Source organism: Emys orbicularis, chromosome 4, assembly GCF_028017835.1.
Source record: "Emys orbicularis isolate rEmyOrb1 chromosome 4, rEmyOrb1.hap1, whole genome shotgun sequence".
Lineage (NCBI taxonomy): Eukaryota > Metazoa > Chordata > Testudines > Emydidae > Emys > Emys orbicularis.
In genome coordinates this window covers 154,061,852-154,081,384 of record NC_088686.1, presented here as the reverse complement: position 1 = coordinate 154,081,384, position 19,533 = coordinate 154,061,852, and the positions used below count along the sequence as shown (strand labels likewise).

Sequence of the window (19,533 nt, the reverse complement as noted above, 5' to 3'; positions counted from 1 at the left end):
ATATAGGAAGGGGGAAAGTTTTGTTATGCTTTGTATTTTAGATTACTAATTATGTGGATGTTGGAAGATATTGGAGATGATGGACTCCTGTGTGCTGCGTTTGGCACACAGGCCTACTCTGCCAATGGTGTGAGTCCGGAACCTATTGTGCCCGAAGCAGCGTCTTCTCCCCGCATCTGACCGAAGCCAAAGCCTGCAGGGTGGTCTGGACCGAACTCCCGACGGTCAGTGTGGGTGACCGAGACCATCTGGTCGAGCTCTCGGAAGCCCTCCACCGCATACCCACTAATAAATCCCCGGGCTTGGACGGGCTGACCGTGGAGTTCTACTGCGTGTTCTGGGACATCCTTGGCCCGGACCTTGTCACCATCTGGGCCGAGTCCTTGGAGAGCGGGGTCCTCCCTCTGTCATGCAGGCGAGCCATGCTCGCCCTGCTGCCGAAGAAGGGGGACCTCCGCAACCTTCGGAACTGGCGTGTCATCTCGCTCCTCAGCACGGAGTACAAGGTCATAGCAAAGGCCATCTCACTGCAGCTGGGGTCCGTGCTGGCAGATGTAGTCCATCCCGACCAGGCCTACACCGTCCTAGGCCGGACCATCTTTGATAACCTGTACTTGGTCCAGGACCTCTTGGCGCTCAGGTGTAGGGATGGTCTGTTGTTCGACCTCCTGTCCCTGGACCAGGAGAAGGCATTGGACAGGATGGACCATGGGTATCTCCTGGGCACTCTGTGGGCGTTTGGGTTCGGGCCCCAGTTTGTGGGTTTTCTCCAGGTGCTGTATGCTGGCGCGGAGTGTCTGGTCAGGCTCAACTGGACCCTGACCGAGCCAGTCAGCTTCGGGCGGGGAGTACAGCAGGAGTGCCCCCTCTTGGGCTAGCTGTATGCTCTGGTGATTGAGCCCTTTCTCTGTCTCCTCCGCCGGAGACTGACGGGGTTGGCGCTTTGGGAGCCGGAAGTGCGGCTGGTCCTGTTGGTGTACACCGACGACGTGCTCCTCATGGTCCAGGACCCCGGCGACCTGGTTCAGGTGAAGGCTTGCCAGGCCATCTACTCGGTGGCCTCCTCCTCCCAGGTCAACTGGGTCAAGAGCTCTGGCCTGGTGGTCGGGGATGGGTGGCAGGCGAGCTTCCTCCCACCCACGCTTCAAGCCCTCCGGTGGCGCGCGGGTCCGCTGCTCTATCTTGGTGTCTATCTTTCTGCCACGTATCCTTCTCCACCGGAGAGCTGCCGGGATTTGGCGGCCAGGGTGGGTGAGCAGCTGCAGAGCTGGACGGGACTGCTCCGGAGTCTCTCCCTGCGAGAGAGGGCTCTGGTGCTGAACCAGCTAGTCCTGTCCATGCTCTGGCACCGGCTCAACACCCACATATTTCTCCATCATAGCACAGCAGTACTGCAATTCTTGTCCCATCTGCCTAGCCCACAATAGTGGCAAACCTATCAGGGCTAAACCAGCAGCACACCCCACCCCGTGGGGACCCTTTGTAAATATCCAGATTGATTTTATTAATATGCCAAAATGTTGTTCTTATGAATGTGTTAGTGTGTGTTTGTATGTATTCCGGATGGGTCGAAGCTTATCCTTGTGCCAAGGCCGATTCCATCACGGTGGCAAAACGAATGTTAAAGGACTTTGTTCCCCGGTTCGGCCTGCCTATTTCTATAAACAGTGATCAAGGCACGTACTTTACAGGCCAAATTATGCAGTAAATTTGTAAGGCTCTTAACATTTCCCAACATCTGCACTGTGCTCACCACCCTCAAAGTGCAGGGACAGTGGAGCATAAAAATGGGGAACTAAAGAACAAATTTACAGAGGGCCTCAGGCCTTGGTCAAGCTAGTGTTTTGTTCAAGTTAGTAGGCCTGAAATATTAGCTGAGCTTGCTTGTGTGTGTAAGGGGCATACCAATGTTGCAATACTGACGCAATCATCCCTCCTTTGCTCACATGCGCCATACCATGGGCCACTCGAGCAAGGTAAGGAAGCAAAACCTTGGGCACCACCAAGCGGCCGTCTGGAGAGCGCCACAGGGCATCGGGGTGCAAGGAGCACTTGTCTCGCCTCCATTTTTCCTTTTCCTATTCTGATGTTGATTCCTGCATGAGAGCTAAAGCGTGAGAAGAATCAGGCATGGAGGGAGACTGTACTGATGAAAGGAGGCAGATGGAGGTAAAAGGAGCCGAAGACCCAGAAAGGGCCACCTGCCTGGCAGTAGCATCTGCCAAGGCATTTCCTCGTGTAACATCATCATAAGGTTTCTGGTGAGCAACGCACTTAACAATGGCAATGGCGGAAGGAAGTTGAAGAGCAGAAAGAAGGGCATCGACATAGGGCCCATTGCTGATTTTCGCTCCCCCTGAGGTAAGAAATCCTCGGTGTTTCCACAGCTGTCCATAATCATGAACCACCCCGAAGGCATATCGGGAATCGGTGTAGCTGGTGACAGACTTATTCTCAGCTAAGGGAACAGGCGTGAGTAAGGGCAACAAGCTCTGCAACTTGGGCTGAGTGTGCCTCTGGAAGGGAATGGGCCTCCACAGGGCTATGTTGGGAGCAAACAGCATAGCCGGCTACAAGTTGGCCAGCAGGATTTCTAAGACAGGATCCATCCACATAAAATAACAGATCAGGGTTATGGAGTGGGGTATCTTGTAAATCGATTCTAGGAGTGGAGAGTTCTGCCATTACTGTTAGACAGTTATGTGGTTCTCCATCGGCTACCGTAGGTAGCAGAGAAGCGGGGTTGAGAACAGGGCAGTGGGTAAGAATTACATTAGAAGCATTTAAAAGTAGCATCTCATACTTAGTGAGCCTGGAGTTAGAGAGATGTTGAGTGTTACCCCTCAAGAGTAGAGCAGTCACGGCATGTGGAACCGCAACACGGAGGGGGTTTCCCAAAACTAGGGTAGCAGAAGTGTCAACAAGGGCAGCAGCTGCAGCTACTGATCGAAGGCAAGGAGGGAGGCCAGCGGCTACAGGATCTAAAGGTGAACTATAATAGGCAATGGGTCGCTGTACATTTCCATGCATCTGAGTAAGGACCCCTAAGGCCACTCCCTCCCTTTCATGGCAATAAAGGGTAAAAGGCCTTTTATAGTCAGGTAGACCCAGGGCTAGTGACCTAGCGAGAGCTTGTTTAATCTGGACAAAAGCCTCGTCAGCTTTTGGGGTCCATAAAAGGGGTTCTGGGACCTTGTCAAGGGTCATTGCCTGCAGGGGTCGAACAATTGCCGCATACCCAAGGATCCATTGTCGGCAATAGCCGGCCATGCCCCAAAAGCCACGCATTTGTTTTTTTGTGGTTGGTTTGGATACCTGGAGAATGACTTGTCCTCGTGAAGAGGACGAGTGCCTCTCTCCAGCTGAAATATCATGTCCCAAATAATGGACTCTGGGTAAGCAGAGCAGCAACTTAGATTTGGAAGCTTTATGACCCTTTTAGGCTAAAGCCTGCAACAACACAAGGGAATCAGTTTTAGAGGCTTCCAAAGAAGTAGAAGCTAATAATAGATCATCTCCATACTGGATCAGAGTTGATCCCATTGGGAACTCAACATCGTCCAAATCCTTTTTAAGAATTTGAGAAAATAAGGTGGGTGACTCAGTATAGCCTTGTGGCAGTCTGGTCCAAGTATATTGAAGCCCTTGATAAGTAAACGCAAATAAATACTGACTATCTTTATGAATAGGAATGGAAAAGAAAGCAGAACAAAGATCAATCATCATAAAATAATTAGCAGTGGGGGAAATACAGGAAAGAATAGTCGCGGGGTTTGGGACAACGGGGAAGATAGGGAGGACAGCAGCATTTACAGCATGAAGATCCTGGACAAAATGCCAAGTCTGTTTGCCAGGTTTTTTCACTGGTAAAATAGGAGAGTTGCATTCACTAACCGTTGGTACAATAACTCCTTGCTGTATTAAGGAGGTAATTACAGGACGAATTCCCTCTTCAGCTTGTTTTGACAGAGGGTATTGTGGTACTCGGGGAAGGAGTTTTGCTGGGTTTAAACGAATTTTCACCGGCTGGGCAGAGCCAATGCACCCAACTTGGTTGGCATGATCGGCCCACAATGAAGGGGGAACCTGAGCCAGCAGTTCCTGTTGCAACGAGGAAGGACTGGGGTCGGTTTCCTTCCTTGAAACGGGCTCCTGTAAAACTGCCAGGACCTCATTGTGGGCAGGATCGGGCACGTCCAAATACACACCCTCAGGGGTACAGTATAGCGTACAGTTTAGCTTACACAGCAAATCCTTCCCGAAGAGGTTAACTGGCGAACACGGGCTATGAAGGAATGCATGATAGTGAGAAAGAGGACCGATAGAAATGGACAGAGGTGAAGAGACAGGGTGAGGAATAGGGGTATTGCCCACTGCTACTGCATTTATGATTTCAGAGGTTATTGGGAGAGAAGGAAACTCACAGGCGCGGAGTGTGGACCGTGAAGCACCGGTATCTATTAAACAGGAGGTAGGGGTGCCATTTATTACACAAGAGACATTAGGACCCGTCTGATCTAAAGGAATAAGCGGGGCGATGATGCTACTAGTCTCCTGGCTCTCCTAATAGTCTTCAGACAGCAAGGGAGCTGTGGTGGGGGGCCCGATTGTACTTGTGCCGAGGCTGGGTATGTAGATTGGCCAGGGCAATATGGACATTCGCGTTTCCAGTGGCCCTCCTTTTTGCAATAATGACATGTGCCAATTCGCTGCTCTTGGAAAGGTGGTTGACAGGGACTTTGGTTTGGTCTTCCTCCCCTACCTCGCTTAGGGTGGCCACCACAGAACCCTTGCATCCTTTGAATCTGGAGGGCCATTAACTTAGTTTCAGTATCATCCTTTTTCTTTTCTAACTGGCGATGGTAATGTTGTGCAGCTGCTAAGATTCCATCCAGATCCTTTCCTTCCCAATCTACTATCCCAACTTTTAATTGGTCACCCAACTTTGGGATAAGACCTTGCACAAAAGCAGCTACCACTGCTTGTTTAGCAGTGTCTTCTGCATTATTTACGCTGGAATGTCTTTCAAAAACTTGTTTAAGGCGCTCCATATAATCAGCAGGGTTTTCCCCTTTGTTTTGTTTGCAAGCATTAATTTTAGTCCAGTCCATTCTTTTTGGACATACGGTAAGGACTTCATTTAACAAATTGTTTCTATGCATAACTAAATTATCATGACTGAGATCTTGGTCAGTATCGGGCCAATTGGCCTTTTTATACAGACGATCCAGCGTTTCCCTGGGCAACATTGCTCTTAAGAGTTGATCCATGTCTGCCCAGGAGGGGTCATAGCAACGAATGACTATCCTCAGTTGTTCCTGAAATTTAACTGGGTCTTCCCTTATTTTTGGAAATTTATCAATTAGGTTATATAAATCCCTGGGAGTTCATGGTGCATGCACAGTCACCATGATCCCTTGTCCTTGATCATTCACTCCTCCTGGGAGTTGATGCAGGGGGTGTATCGGGATCATCTCAGGGGATGTTTCTTGGATCCCTCTAAGGACCTTCTGTAACCTAGTGTGGGTTGCTGGGGGTGAATTTATAACCTCGGGGGATTTCACAAGTTCTTTTAAAATTTTTAATTGAGCAGACAAGCGTCGGATTGGTTCTTCTTCTAGGACTGGGGAATTTCCTCTAAGTTCAGTTATTAACTGATCAGCTTGTCTAGTCAATTTGACAATTTGAGCTTCCTGAGAAGCCAAAGATGATGGGGAAGAAGTCGAGGGCCCCGATGAGGGTGAGGTTAATACTTGTGACTGGGAGTCCTGGGAGGTGGAATCATCTCTGTATACTGGGGGCGGGGTGGCAGGTCTTTGAACAATGGGCCCCCTTCCAGCCTCTGCTCCAGCCTGATGGGGTCAGGCTAGTGCCTGACCGAGTGGCCGAGGGGCAGGCCATTGTCTACATTCTACAAATAAATCGATAAGCTCGTCAGACGGAGCTGAGGGGGTACTTCCAAGGGGCTGAACCTCTTGTTGGGGCCTTGATGGATAAAGGGGTGTTATCATTTGCTGGCCAGCGGAGTTTTGGGCAAGAGTCAATTTTTCCTTTGTTTCTTTCAGTTGGAGTTTAAGTTTCTCTTGGGAGTCCCTAAGACTCCTCATACGAGATTCATGGCACCGTTTTTCGGTTTCCTCATACCAATTAAAATAAGCATCGAACTGGTCCTGCGGTACGACATTGGCAAGAAGCGCGCCTCTGAGGTGTACAATCTTGTCAAGGTCGAAACTACTGCCTAAAGGAAACTGTAATTTAGGATCATCTCTTGTATGCCAATTCCATTTTTTCAAAAACTTACAAGTGAGAGGACCATAATTCAAATACATGTAAGCTGCAGGTGTGCCCTTTGGCGGGACGGGGATTCCTTTTGACTCACTGCTCCCCATATTTTTTTATGGGCAATTTATGCACAGACAGACAAATAGATAAACATAAACCAGGTGTGCCCTGTCACAGCCTTTGAATTTCCTGGCGGGGTGGCGCTCCCATTGAGCCCGCTGCCCCAGGACCCAATACTTTCACACAGGTCGTTCGCACAGGAAAGGCTTGTTTAGGTATGTCCACAACTGTCTACAACCCCATCCAGCAAAGAGCGTCGGCTAGTTTCAGAGAGAACGCCGCCGCTTACTCTATCGCTTTGGTGGGGCATTTGGACCCGTCAGTGGCTCTTCAGATCACCGTTTACTGGCGGAGGAGGGAAACCAGAGGGAAAGAGGGTGAGGAAACCAGACCATTCACAGATGGTAAAGGATGGGGGTCACACGCTCCTAGACCTGGACAGGCCCCTCACCGGTCATGCCATGCAGAGGGTCCTTATCCTGATCAGGGTCTTTTACCAACCCTCTAAGGCGCGGTCGCAGGGCTTGCGTTCGAGGCACCTCTGGTCACGAGCCCCAAGGATTTCGCAGAAGGCTCGGGGCGTCTTCCTGCGACCCTCACTCACACCAGTCTACCGACCTTCACTTTCACACTGGCACACAAAACAGTACAGAGGCCTATTTAGCCACACCCAGTGGCTCTTCCCGGGGAACAGAACAGAAGGGCATCAGGGTTATCTGGTAGTAAAAAGGTTCAGATCCAGCGTACAACTCACCCAAACCCAGAGCCTATGGGCAGTCCTCCACCGGACCCCAATATAGAGATTTTAAAAGGATCTCTTATGGTCCATGGTCCTCCAGTCTGGGGAAGTCTTCTGTGGATCCCGGACGAGCCCCCAAATTGTTGTGGAAAATCGACCACACGTTGAGTTTGGATCAGATCAGCCTGAGGCTCCTTTATTGATACAAGCGCAGGGGAGTAACTGCTCTCAGTAGCTGCCCCCCGATGCAAGGAACACACAAGCCTTTTAAAGCTTAAAACCACAGACAAATTACACATACATTTCGTGTTGGAATACAATTGCAAAATTTAACAAAGGTCAAAAGCAAAAAGACACAATCATCTCCCTTATTTGGCTTTTCCTGTTATTGTTATTCCCTGTCTAGCTTCTCTGCGGTTTGACTTTTCTAACGCTTCCATTGTGGCAATAGAAAAATAAGCTTGGCTATGGCAAATTGTGTTTGGGGACTTTCCACTTCACCTCCTCATGCTCCCTGTACATAGAAGGCCATTGTTCTGTTTTGGGGACTTTCCATCCCACTTTTGCCTTCTCATGCCCCTTACACACAGAAGCAAGCTCAGCTAATATTTCAGGCCTATGAACTTGAACAAAATACTAGCTTGACCAAAGCCTGAGGCCCTCTGTAAATTTTCCCTCACACAGGTAAGTGCACTTACAGAGGTATAGCTTACTCCCCTTCTCTAGACTGGTATCGTTAAAGCACTATGTGTTGACAAGGCCTAAGTGGCACAGGAATCATGCCCACAATTTGTAGTTCTCGGTGGGTGAAATTCACCCGTTTGCAGACAGCAATGCGCATAGCAACACTTGCAGAGCTAGTCATGCCCATAACATCTCAACTCAAATGCCCGGGCCTAGGCACCACTTCAATCTGATTGAAGGCTTATTTTGATTCAAGTGATGCATCGGCCTGGTGATTTGATGAGACTCACTTCTTAAAGAAACTCTACTTCCTAAATCACTGTGGATTACAGGCTGGGTGCAGTAATTGGTTTTGGTATCCACAGGAAACAATTCAAGGACCCATTCACGCTTGGATGTAGGAGCGGGCGTATGTTTTGTTGATTAGCACAGCAGTTTTCCACACTGAAATGACGTTCTTCAGCTGAAGGTCTGGGCTCACAGCGCTGGTCAGATTCACAATGTAATTTTCTTCTTTTCCCTCTTTTTCTAAATATTCTTGAAAGGTCTCCACTATCCTGTTCATAAAAGAAAACAAGATTGTAAATGTACAGGACACTGGTTCAGAAAGACTAAGTGCCAATTCTGACAGGCACACCCAATTTCTTGAGTTCCCTTTTCACACTGTTGGTCACTTCAGCAGGTATAACGCGGGGTATTTTTCACTAGCAAGTTTGGACTTTTTGTCAAAAACTGAACCCTCCCCCGCCCCCCCCACCCCCCCAAAAAACCCAAACAAACCAACCCTGAAAATGGTTTGGTTTTCAGCAACTAAAAAGTAAACATTTTTAGCTCAACACTGCTGAAAAGTGAAAAGTTGATGGCTCAAATAAACAAAAAATGTCTCAAAACTTTTGGTTTTCTGAACCAATTTTTTTTGAGGAAGGCAGATGCTTCCTGAGAAAATTTACATTTAGTCCCAAACTCAATTTTTCATTTGAAAAAGCGCTACGTGTAAAGTTTCTAAAGCCTCAATTAGTGGATATTCAAGAGTTGTCAGACAAGAGGTAACATTTCCTCCCATCAATTTTTAAGCAAAACGGTGTGCTCTTAAACAGCAGTGGGTGAAATTATCCAGTACTGGACATAACTCTGGGGAAGAAAACAAGGCGTTAAAGGGACATAAGGAATAGAAGATACCAAAATTCCAGCTCTTACCTAAAGAATGAGATTTAATATCCCTGCTGGAATTTTTATCAATAACAATGGATGTTCTTATTATCCATAGACATGCCTAATGCATTCTTAAGTCTCACTAAATTCTCAGCCTCAATGACTTCAAGTGGCAGTGAGTTCCACAAGCTAATCACAAGCCATGTAAAAAACTATTCCCTATGACCAGTTTTGAATTTCCCATCTTTCAATTCCATTGAACATCCCTTTGTTCTTGTGTTAATGGACTGGAAGAACAGATGCCTCCTGATCTTCCTTCTCTAGACCAGTCAGTATTTTATAGACCATTATTAAATCTCCTCTTTTCCTAGGTAACAACCTCAGTCTGTTCAGTCTCTCATCATAGGAGCTTCTCCACACACCTGATCATTCTCATTGCCCTTCTTTAAGCCCCTCTAGTTCTGCAGTATGGAAAGTCTGAGAATCTCTAGCCTAGATTAGTAGCAGCTGCAGGTTATCCAATTCTAGAAGACTTGGAGATCTATGGAAAATGACCTTTTATATGTGATATGATTTGACCTTTCCCTTTTAATACAGCATACAAGTAATATACAGGCAATTTTAAGATGCTGAGTTTCTTCCCCTACATTTGCCTTGATCTTTTAATCTGCATTTAAAAAAAACAACCAAACAAACATACCACAAAAGCTCTTAAATCAACAGGGAATAATTTCTAAAGTGGTTTGTGCCTGCTCCAAATTAAAAGTAAAAAAAAAAAATTTTTTTTCATCTGGATCTAAATGTTTGTACAGAGCCCTTCACATATTCACAGTTAAGAGAAATATGTAGTTACCCCCAACTGTTTTTGCAGCTTTCCAATGCCACTGTGATCATTTCGTGCAGCTCGATGATAAAGAACTCAATATTGACAGTGGATAATGCAGTTGTTAGCTCCTCCCTCTCCTGGTCAGCCAGCTCATCATGGTAGCCCTTGTCTATCAGGAAGAAGGGATTCTGAAATGAGAAGCACAGTGTCAGTGGGGGCAACTGCAGAGGTGCTGCAGAAGTGGCTGGATGCCCCGTCCACAGGACAGTTGAGGATGTGCCTAATGGAAGAGTGTCCTCATTTGGCTCAGAGCAGGTGCAGCCTGGTGACGCTTGCTTCTGCCCTACGCATAGAGGCTGCTCCCGGGGTGGGATGGAGCAGGTGGCTCTGCAGGTGACCTCAGGCCAGTGCTGCTGTCCCTGTAGCCAGCAAAACTTTCATAGCTTTTATTGACCAATATATGCTGGGCTAATGTTGATCCATCTATGATCCATCCATCCATTTCAAATTATCAATATTGATACCACAATGCATTAAACACACAATATCAATAGAACATTATATTGTAGATACATCTCTAGCAGTTACTGGGCCTGAATTGGTCTGTGTCTTTTTATAATCCTGTTCACTCGTGCTAAGTATCCCATAACACTTTGCAAAACTGAAGTCAGCTTTGGCATTAGAAAATAAGAAACTTGCCAAAGGCAAAATACATTAATGTTGTGCCCAGTACAAGCTGGACCAGTAGTATCCAAAACAAAGTAAGGGAAGATACAGAACAACAAGTTAAGGAACTGACACAAGCTGATGGGCTGGAGTTTTGTGACATATAAAGCATTTTGTAACTTGTAAACCATCCTATAAGTACTATTTGCTGAAATATGTAGCTGGGAGCACACCTTTTGTGTAAAGTGGATTTCACAACAGCAGCACAAGACGGCTTCATGGAAACAGCTATATTACAAAGCCTTTCTTCCAGTACTATACTATTATTATTGTCACTTTTGTTGTAGCCATGCTGGTCCCAGGATATTAGAGAGATGAGTGGGTGAGGTATTCTCACTGGACCAACATCTGTTGGTCAAAGAGACACTTTCAAGATACACTGAGCTCCTCTTCAGGTCAGGAAAAGACCAACAGACGTCTCTCTATACTCTTACTGACTTTTAATAATAAATCTGACTGATCTCTTGAATATATTTCATAACAAACCAAGATGTGGCCAAGCAACTGTCTGTGCAATTTATCAACAGTATTAAGGCCATCAGGTCCCATCCAGCCCAACCTCCTGACTAATCCGGGCCAGAGAATCTCCCCCAGAGATTCCTGCCTCTGGCACAATAACTCCTGGCTGAGCTAGAGTGCAACTTTGAGAAAGGGACGATGCATCTAGATTTATAGACTCCAAGTGATGGAGCCTGACAGCAGCAGAGGAGGGACTACACAGCAAGTGAGCAGAGAACATTGGTCATAACTAGAGCTGGTGGGGAAATGTTGGGAAAACAAAACAATAACTAAAATAATTGTGTCTGTGCCTTGCAGCATGACATTTGACACTGGGATCGCCCTAGGGCCAGGCAGGTGCCTTTTGCTGTGCTCATAGAACTCTGTTCAGATCTGGTGGAGTTACACGCAATTGAAAAATCACCCATTTCACAGTGCAGCTGGCTTTCAGCAACATGTCCAAAAGAGGAATTGGTTTTCAGCTGGAAAGTTTTTGTGCTTTACTTTTTTCAGCAAAGTCAAAATTTTCTGTGAAAAACTTCAGTTTGTCAAAAACCCAATTTTCTGATTAAAAACAATTTGCACTGAAAGTTTTCAGTCTCGTCACAGCCCCATCCCAGGCACTCACTGAGGTGGATTCCTCCATTACCTGGTTCATTTGTACAAGTAGCGCTGATCTCTTTGCTGACAGGATCTGCCACAGAGACAGGATGTGCTTCAGCTGCGTTTGTGGGACAACCTGGAATGAAACAACACAGACGGGGATTTACCCAGACCTTGGCACCCAGAAAGCCTTGACACTGATATTTAAATCCTCATCACGGAAGTGAGCACATTCTATATGTGTTTCACAGTTACCTTGCTACTGCCAAAGTTTTAAAGAATGTCAAACCACTGAGCTGGTGGGAGTCACTGGCTAAGAACCTGGAACCAGAGTTTGCTGAAGAGCGAAACCAGCTTTTGACAGCCTTTTGTAGGCACAGAGAGAACATTTTCTTTGTTTCAGTTTATTCAACTAATTCAGTTCAATGAATAGTTTATTGCATAGAATGGCCAATCTCTGGTTTGAAAAGTTGGGATCCTGCTGGTACCTGGTAGGCATTTTCGAGACTGTGCCCATGTGGATTATTCATTAGTATTATTTATTTGTATTGCAGTAGTGTCAAAAGGCTCCAGTCACCATGTGCTGGGATGTAATAAAGAGACAATGCACATCTGCAAATGAATGCAGGGTAATCTTTTCAGAAGTGTCTAAATGAGTTGGGAGCCTCCCATTTTGACCTGGGGCTATGGAGGAGCTGAAGAACCTGGGGAGGTAGGAGGCGGGTGAGCTGAATTCCCACAGAATGTTTCAGTTTAATCAAGTCGGCATTTTCTGACAGAAAAATCTACTCTACTCTAGAATCTATACAGTAGGGTTGGTCAGAGAACAGGTTTTCTTCCACAGAACATTTCAATGAAATGATTTGTGGAAAATTTCAACCTTTCCTTAAAAACCTGAAAATTGATGTTTTTGTTTCCATTTTTGGGTGAAACCCAAAAGTTTTCATTTTTCTTTTTTGATGGAAAGTTGAAATTTTCCATGGAAAGCAAAAATATTCATTTAGTCAAAACCACAATTTTTCGCTCAAACAATTGTTTTTGAAAGAAACTGTACTCTATATTCATATATTCAGAATGTATAGTAGAAAGCATGAAAACAAAAAATATTTATTATAAAGAGAGCTTAATTGTCATTGCTGTGAATTCAAACCAAAGTTAATCTCTTACTGGTAAGTCTCTGAACTGCTTTGCATTAGCCTCCATCTTCAGCTCATTTCTGACATACTCAGTCAGGAGCCGCTCTGGGTCCCCTCCAGTCACGGCCAGGAACTCCGCAGCCACTTTCAGGGTGGAGAGTGCTCTGGAAATGTCGCTCACTGAACTGGCCTCTTCCATGATGCGTTTCATCAGACTCACGCTCAGTGGTTCCTATGGATAGCAACAGGAGATAAAAAGTTGTCAGTAGGATTTCCACATCCAATTCCCATTACAATTAATGGAATCCAATCTGCTAGGCAACTTTGAAAAACTCAACCTTAAGTGTTTCCACACTGGCGTTGTATGATCCAAGGGATTGTATACAATGTGTCAAGAGTCAGAGGGGTAGCCGTGTTAGTCTGGATCTGTAAAAAGCAACAAAGAGTCCTGTGGTACCTCATAGACTAACAGACGTATTGGAGCATAAGCTTTCGTGGGTGAATACCCACTTCGTCAGACGCACGAAAGCTTATGCTCCAATACGTCTGTTAATCTATAAGGTGCCACAGGACTCTTTGTTGCTTTATACCATGTGTGAAGAAGATATGAGGAATTTTGTTAGAGATGCCATATATAAGACAAATGAATATTAGATTAATAGATTCTAAGGCCAGAAGTGACTGCTGTGATGGTCTAGTGAGTCTGACCTCCCGTGTAACACAAGCCACAGAACTTCCCCAAAATAATTCCTGTTTGAAGTACAACAGGTCTTTTAGAAAAGCATCCAATCTTGATTTAAAAATCGCTAGTGAGGGAGAATCCACCACAGCCCTCAGTAAATTATTCCAATGGCTAATTACTCTCACAGTTAAAAATTTTACTTTATTTCCTGTCTAACTTCAACTTCCAGCCACAAGTTCACAGTATATCTTTGTCTACTAGATTGAAAAGCCCTTTATTATCAAATATTTGTTCCCCATGTTGGTACTTAAAGACTATGATCAAGTCACCTCATCGTTAAGCTGTGCTAATAATGCCGTGTTAATAATACACAAATACTCTTACTAAGTATTTTATCTCATTCTGATAGTTAAGATTGTAAAGTTAGGTGACCCTCTAAGCAAAACTCCTATAGAATGTAAGTGCTAAACATTTGATGATTTTGCTATATAATTCAAGTGAGAATTCTATTCCTGCTTGGAATTCTAGGGGAAGGTGACAAAAGCTATAAAAAGAATATCATTCTCTATGAAACTGGAAAGGTTCAGAGATCAGTTTCTATGGAATCATACTACAGAGACCTTTGGTTTCATCAGTACTAAATTCTATGGGACTTTACCAAAAGGGAACATGGGTATTGCCAGCCGGGATCAATGCCAGGTCCGTCTAGTACAGTCACCGGTCTCTGACAACACCCAATACCAGATGCCACAGAGGAAGGTGTAGGAGCCCCCCTCCCCCTGTACCAGATTAGTGATAATCTGTCCCCATGCTAGACCCCATCTGGGCTCTGATAGTAAGAGTGCGGCTCAAACCCTAGAGCGGGAGGTTTACAAAAATTTTGTCATCACTAATTATAGCTAACAGTGGATATTTTTGTGATCTACAGAAATGTCCAATCCTTTCTGGAATCTTGCTAACTTTTTGGCCTCAGTGATTTCTTGTGGCAATGAGTTCCACAGGATAGCCACGTATTGTGTGAAAAAGTACATCCTTTGATCAGTTTTGAATTTGCCACCTTTTAATTTAATTGAAAATCCTCCTTTTCCTGTGTCATGAGACAGGGAGAACAAACGCCCCCCAAGTCGCCCTTCTCTAAATAATTATTTTATTACGGGAATTCTTTCAAAATGTGTTTGAACCAATAATGAGAGCATTACATCCGTGTAATTCAGAAATAAAATCAGGGTAGTCAATGGGGTAAACCTGTTGTGAACCTGGCGTACGAGGGAAGAGAACCAGCCCCCTGACTGCAAGTGGCCAAGGAACTGTACAAAAATGTGCTTTTTAGTGGCTAAAGTTAGAGCTTGATGCTCCACTTGGCTCATCATGGGCCTGATCCTGGCCTACTCTAAGGCCGCTTTGTGCTGCTCCGATGTCTCAAGCTGAGCACCCAAATGCTGAAGGCGCCCAGAAATGAGTGGAGAGTTTAGAGAACGGTGCCCTTAATGGGCGAGTGGACATACTGTAGGTTTTGGATATTTACCCAACCTTCTGACCGTACAGTGGCTATGAAAGCTGTTTACAGTGGGGGAAAGAGAGAGGATTATCTGAGTCTGAAGCTGGGGGAAAACCCAGGGTTGTTTTTGATCTCACCTGGTGCAATTGTTCTCTAACGTTAGCTTTCGTGGAGTGCAGAGTCTTCACATTGTTCAGCGCAATGGACGGAATTGTCTGAAAAGGAAAACGTTCGTGATTAATAACTGGTTTATAAAGCACAACATGTTCAATACAGAAAAAATCCTGATGCACACTCCATCGGTTAAAGCATAATTTTCAAAAGCACTTAAGGGATTTAGGAGCCTACAGCCCATTTTGAAAAGTATCTTGGTCTCTTGAGGCCAGATTTTTAAAGGTGCCTAGTGTGATTTTAAAAAAATCATCTATTGAAATCAATGGGAGTTCAGGCTAAAGTGTTCAAAACTGCCTAAGTGACTTAGGAAAGTAAGTATTATTTTCAAAGATGATTTAGTCACTTGGGTGCCTATATCCCATTGTTTTGCGGTGAGCCTTAGGCATCTAACCTGCTCAGGTGCTTTTGAAAATCCCAATAGGCCCCTAGATGCCTAAATAATTTCAAAAAATGAGGAGTCCGGTGGCACCTTAAAGACTAACACATTTAATTGCGCATAAGCTTTCGTGGGTAAAAAACCCACTTCTTCAGATGCAAGATTTTTCTTCAGATTTTTTATCTGCAAAAGCTTATGCCCAAATAAATCCGTTAGTCTTTAAGGTGCCACCGGACTCCTCGTTGTTTTTGTGGATACAGCCTAACACGGCTACCCCCTGAAAAATAATTCCAAAAATCTGGCCCGTAGGAGCCCAAGTCTCACTGGAAGCCAATGGGATTTAGACTCCTAAGCAGACCTGGGAGGGAAATAGTTTTGCTATCCTGTGCGAATTTGAGAGTTCAAAAACTTCTCGCTTCCAAATTGAGATGGGAACTCAAAATCTTGAAAATTTTCACAAACAGAAAAATGTTTTGATTTGGGTCAATGGAAATGTTTTCTTTTGATAATTTCAAAAATGTTTAATTTTCATTTTGACCTCTTTTACTTTTATTTTTAAAATTTAAACTAATACATAACTATAATTTCAAAACACACTATTGTTTCAAACCAGAAATCAAACGAGAAAACAAGTTTTTTTGATATTTTCAAAACATTTCTCTAATTTTCCTTTTTATGTAAATGAACAATTTGTCAAAATCAGCAGGTTCCCATGGAAAGTTTTGGTCCTGATGAATTGGCATTTTCCAACAACAACAAAACTGTGTCAACAAATTCCCAACCAGCTCTGCTCCGAAGTCCCTTGTGGAAATGGGTCCTAGGCTCCTAAGTCACTTAGGCACATTTGAACATTTTAACCTAAGTCTAAACACAGTGGGGCTGATTTGCCAATGCATTACCCCCAATTCACACCAATGTAACCCCACTGTAACCAATGGAGCTAAACAGGTGTAAATCTGGAAAAGGCCACAGTGGATCAGGTCTTTCACCTCGCATCACCATTTCCACCTGTGCATCCTGATTTGATTGTGGTTTGCTCAGGTGTGAATGACTCACACAGGTGCCAGGCCGCAGAGCAGCAAGCACTGAGGGTAAAATCCTGCCTGTGCTGAAGTCTATGGCAAAGCGCCGCCTCCATGATTTCATCCTGAACTCACCTGGGCTTTCACGAAGGGCTTCCCGCTGATGAAGCGGTGAATCACTTGCCTCTGCAGAGTCAGAAAGTTATAGTGGGTGGTTTTGGTTCCATCTTCCTCTAGCGCGTACTGGAAGTTCGACAGCGCCATGGTGATCAAGTCGCTCTCGGTAACACTTAACACAGAGGCGTGCTTCACCTCTTCCGCTGAAACAGACCTGGAGAAAAGGGAAGAACAACGTGAGGGGTGTTCCTCTGTACTGACAAAGAAATCTAAGATGGAACAAGCCTTGGTGGGCCATTTAGCTCATCTCTCCAGCCTTACGCTCAGTTGCCAACTCTTGGGAGTCTCGTGATATTAGTGGTTCCAGCTCCTGGAGTCATGGGAGAAAAGCAGCTCCCATTTTAAAAAGAAAAAGGACGTTTCCCACCCTGGTAGCTGCAGGGAAAAGCTTGAAATCTTGACCCCAGGAGGCAAATAAAAGCACCTCCACCTTTATTATTGTTGACTCTTTCACCCAAGAAATTAGCCAGCATTTAGGGTCTTGTGGGATTGTTTCCATTAAGAGGAGAAATGGATGATACAGGTCAGGTATTTCTTTGGTGAAACCCTATTTATTTACAGACTGCACATGAAGTCTTGTTTCCCTGAACACAGCAGGTCCCCGGCTCACCATTTCGAAGTCTGGAGGCTCTCTGTCTCTGGGCCATGCTCCCCACTGCTTCCCTCATTTTCTGCTGTTTTTTTTTCCCCTCACACATAGACAGTTTGCCAAACATTCCACTAGCCCTTTACAATTTGCAACCAGTCTCAGGGAAACCCCTCATCTGACATGGCTTACTTTCTGATTGGCCTTACCATGTGGCCTAGTGTGGCCAGCCACCTGCCTTCGCTAGCAGGACCAAGTACTGATTTTTTTTGCCCCAGATCCCTAAGTGGCCCCCTCAAGAATTGAACTCACAACCCTGAGTTTAGCAGGCCAATGCTCAAACCACTGAGCTATCACTCCCCCCTAGTGTTTCCACCGATCATTATACACAGGGGTAGTAAATCGCTCCTTCCATTCAGCCTGAAATAAAGATGCTTCCTACACTCATCAGCTTTAAGGAAGTCTGTGATTATCTGTAGATCAAAGATCTACTTGATGGCACCTTCTAGCATAACAGTATTTTAAAAAAATCTTGTGTCTTTTGAGGCAATCTTGTGATTTCTGGGGGGCCGGACTCATGTTCTTTTCCATGCTTGGCAGAGCTGCTCACAGTGAGCCAAATGCGACTCTCCGTCCCATCAGCTCCACAGGAGTCAGTGGAGGAAGAGCCCAAAGCTGCTCTGAATGATGCGCTGCTAAGCTGATGTTCTTGCCACATGCAGAAGCAGCGCTGGCCGGCTGAGTCGCTTCCTGAGTGAAAAAAGCCCTTGGCCTGTATTAATACCGGTGCACAGAGAAAATCCCAGGTACTAAAGGGCTCTTTAATCTAGCGGTGAACAAAAAACAATGGCTGGAAGCTAAAGCCTGAGAAATTCAAATTGGAAAAAAGGCACCAACTGTTGGATTCTCCATCCCTTGATGGCTTCCAATCCAGATGGGACGCCTTTCTGGAAGATACTTTAGCCAAACACAAGTTAGTGGGCTTAGTACTTGGGTAACTGGGTGATGCTAATGGCCTGTGCTGTACAGCTCAGACTAGATGATCTAAGAGTCCCTTCTGTCTTTAAACTCTGAATATGAATCTTCGTGATGTTTACCCTAACAGCACAACACCCCGTCAGCTTGGCCAACCCCACACATGCAAATATCAGGAGCTGGGCTCCAAAAATCATGTGGCTGGCTTAAGATTTAAAGAATATGATGTTCTGAGGCCTTTCTATTCACCTCCTGGAGTTGGCAGGCTTGAGGAACACATTTCCATGCTTTTCCCCACAGCCACGAAGGCCAGAGACTGGGAGGAAAGCTGAGACTGGCAGTAAAACAGGGAGAGTTGGCAGCACAGCCGTCCAGAGAGAGGAGACAACAAGGGGAAAGCAAAGAAAGACTCTGCAATCTCCAGAACTGAAGGCCTTCGCCATGTGAGCTAAAGGACCAAAGGTCAGCTTTACAAAGGTCTTTGGGCACCTACAAATAATAAGAAGTAATAACCTCTAGCTTTTAGAGCTAAGTACCATTATCCCCATTTTACAGTTAGGAAGACTGAGACATAGTGAAAGGCAATTGACTTGCCCAACATAACCCAGCAGAGCCAGGATTAGAACCCAAGTCTTCTGTGTCCACTAGTCTATAGTACCTCCCATTGCAACTACTGAAAACAATGGGAGTTTGGAGCCGAACTGGCCTTGGCACTTTGGAAAAATCCCGCAAGGTGCCTCTTTGCATCTTCAGGTGCCGAAACACCTTTGTAAATCTGGCCCTAAGAGTTTCAACCTGCCCTATTAAAGCCAATGGGAGTTTTGCTCTTGTGGTTGTCCCAGTTGAACTGAAATCAAGTGCTTCTTGGCCTTTTGGCTAACATCAAGTGCACCAGTTGATCTGAAGTCAGTTTTAAAAAAATCAATGTCGTTGCACTGGTGCAAACCCCTGTGTGGATGGACTTATATCAGCTTACAGCTGGCTTGTATGGGTTGAGCTAGCCTGCTCTACTGACAGATTTTGTACCAATTTAGCTATTTTTTCGGTTGTGTGATATTTTTTAGCTAAATAGATTAATTGGTTCAACCCCAGCTGGGTGCATATTTACCGGTACAAAGATGCTTACACCACTATAACTTATTACCCTAAATATATGGGAAAACTACACTGCTGTCAACATCTTCATACTGGTACTGCTGCGATCACACTGCGGGTTATATGCCGCTGAATGTCTGTGGCACTCCCAGGTTAGCTTAAAAAAGGCAGTTCCCTGTTGGGACCATAAGCATCTTGCTGTGCTCCTCGGTCCTTCCTTACCCTGGGGTCAGTCTGGAGTC

The 19,533-nt window shown here is 45.3% G+C and overlaps 1 protein-coding gene across 1 annotated transcript in view; it reads right to left on the bottom strand.

Annotated features, from left to right (window-relative positions):
• Positions 1-8,150: 8,150 nt before the first annotated feature.
• Positions 8,151-19,533, bottom strand: part of LOC135877942 (E3 ubiquitin-protein ligase rnf213-alpha-like) — a 156,507-nt gene continuing 145,124 nt past the window's right edge. The window contains exons 67-72 of the mRNA XM_065403464.1: positions 16,594-16,789; positions 15,024-15,101; positions 12,738-12,938; positions 11,617-11,706; positions 9,771-9,931; positions 8,151-8,322 (exon numbers count right to left, since the gene is read on the bottom strand). Coding sequence (XP_065259536.1) covers positions 8,151-8,322; positions 9,771-9,931; positions 11,617-11,706; positions 12,738-12,938; positions 15,024-15,101; positions 16,594-16,789 — 898 coding nt within the window. The remainder of the gene's footprint in view (positions 8,323-9,770; positions 9,932-11,616; positions 11,707-12,737; positions 12,939-15,023; positions 15,102-16,593; positions 16,790-19,533) is intronic.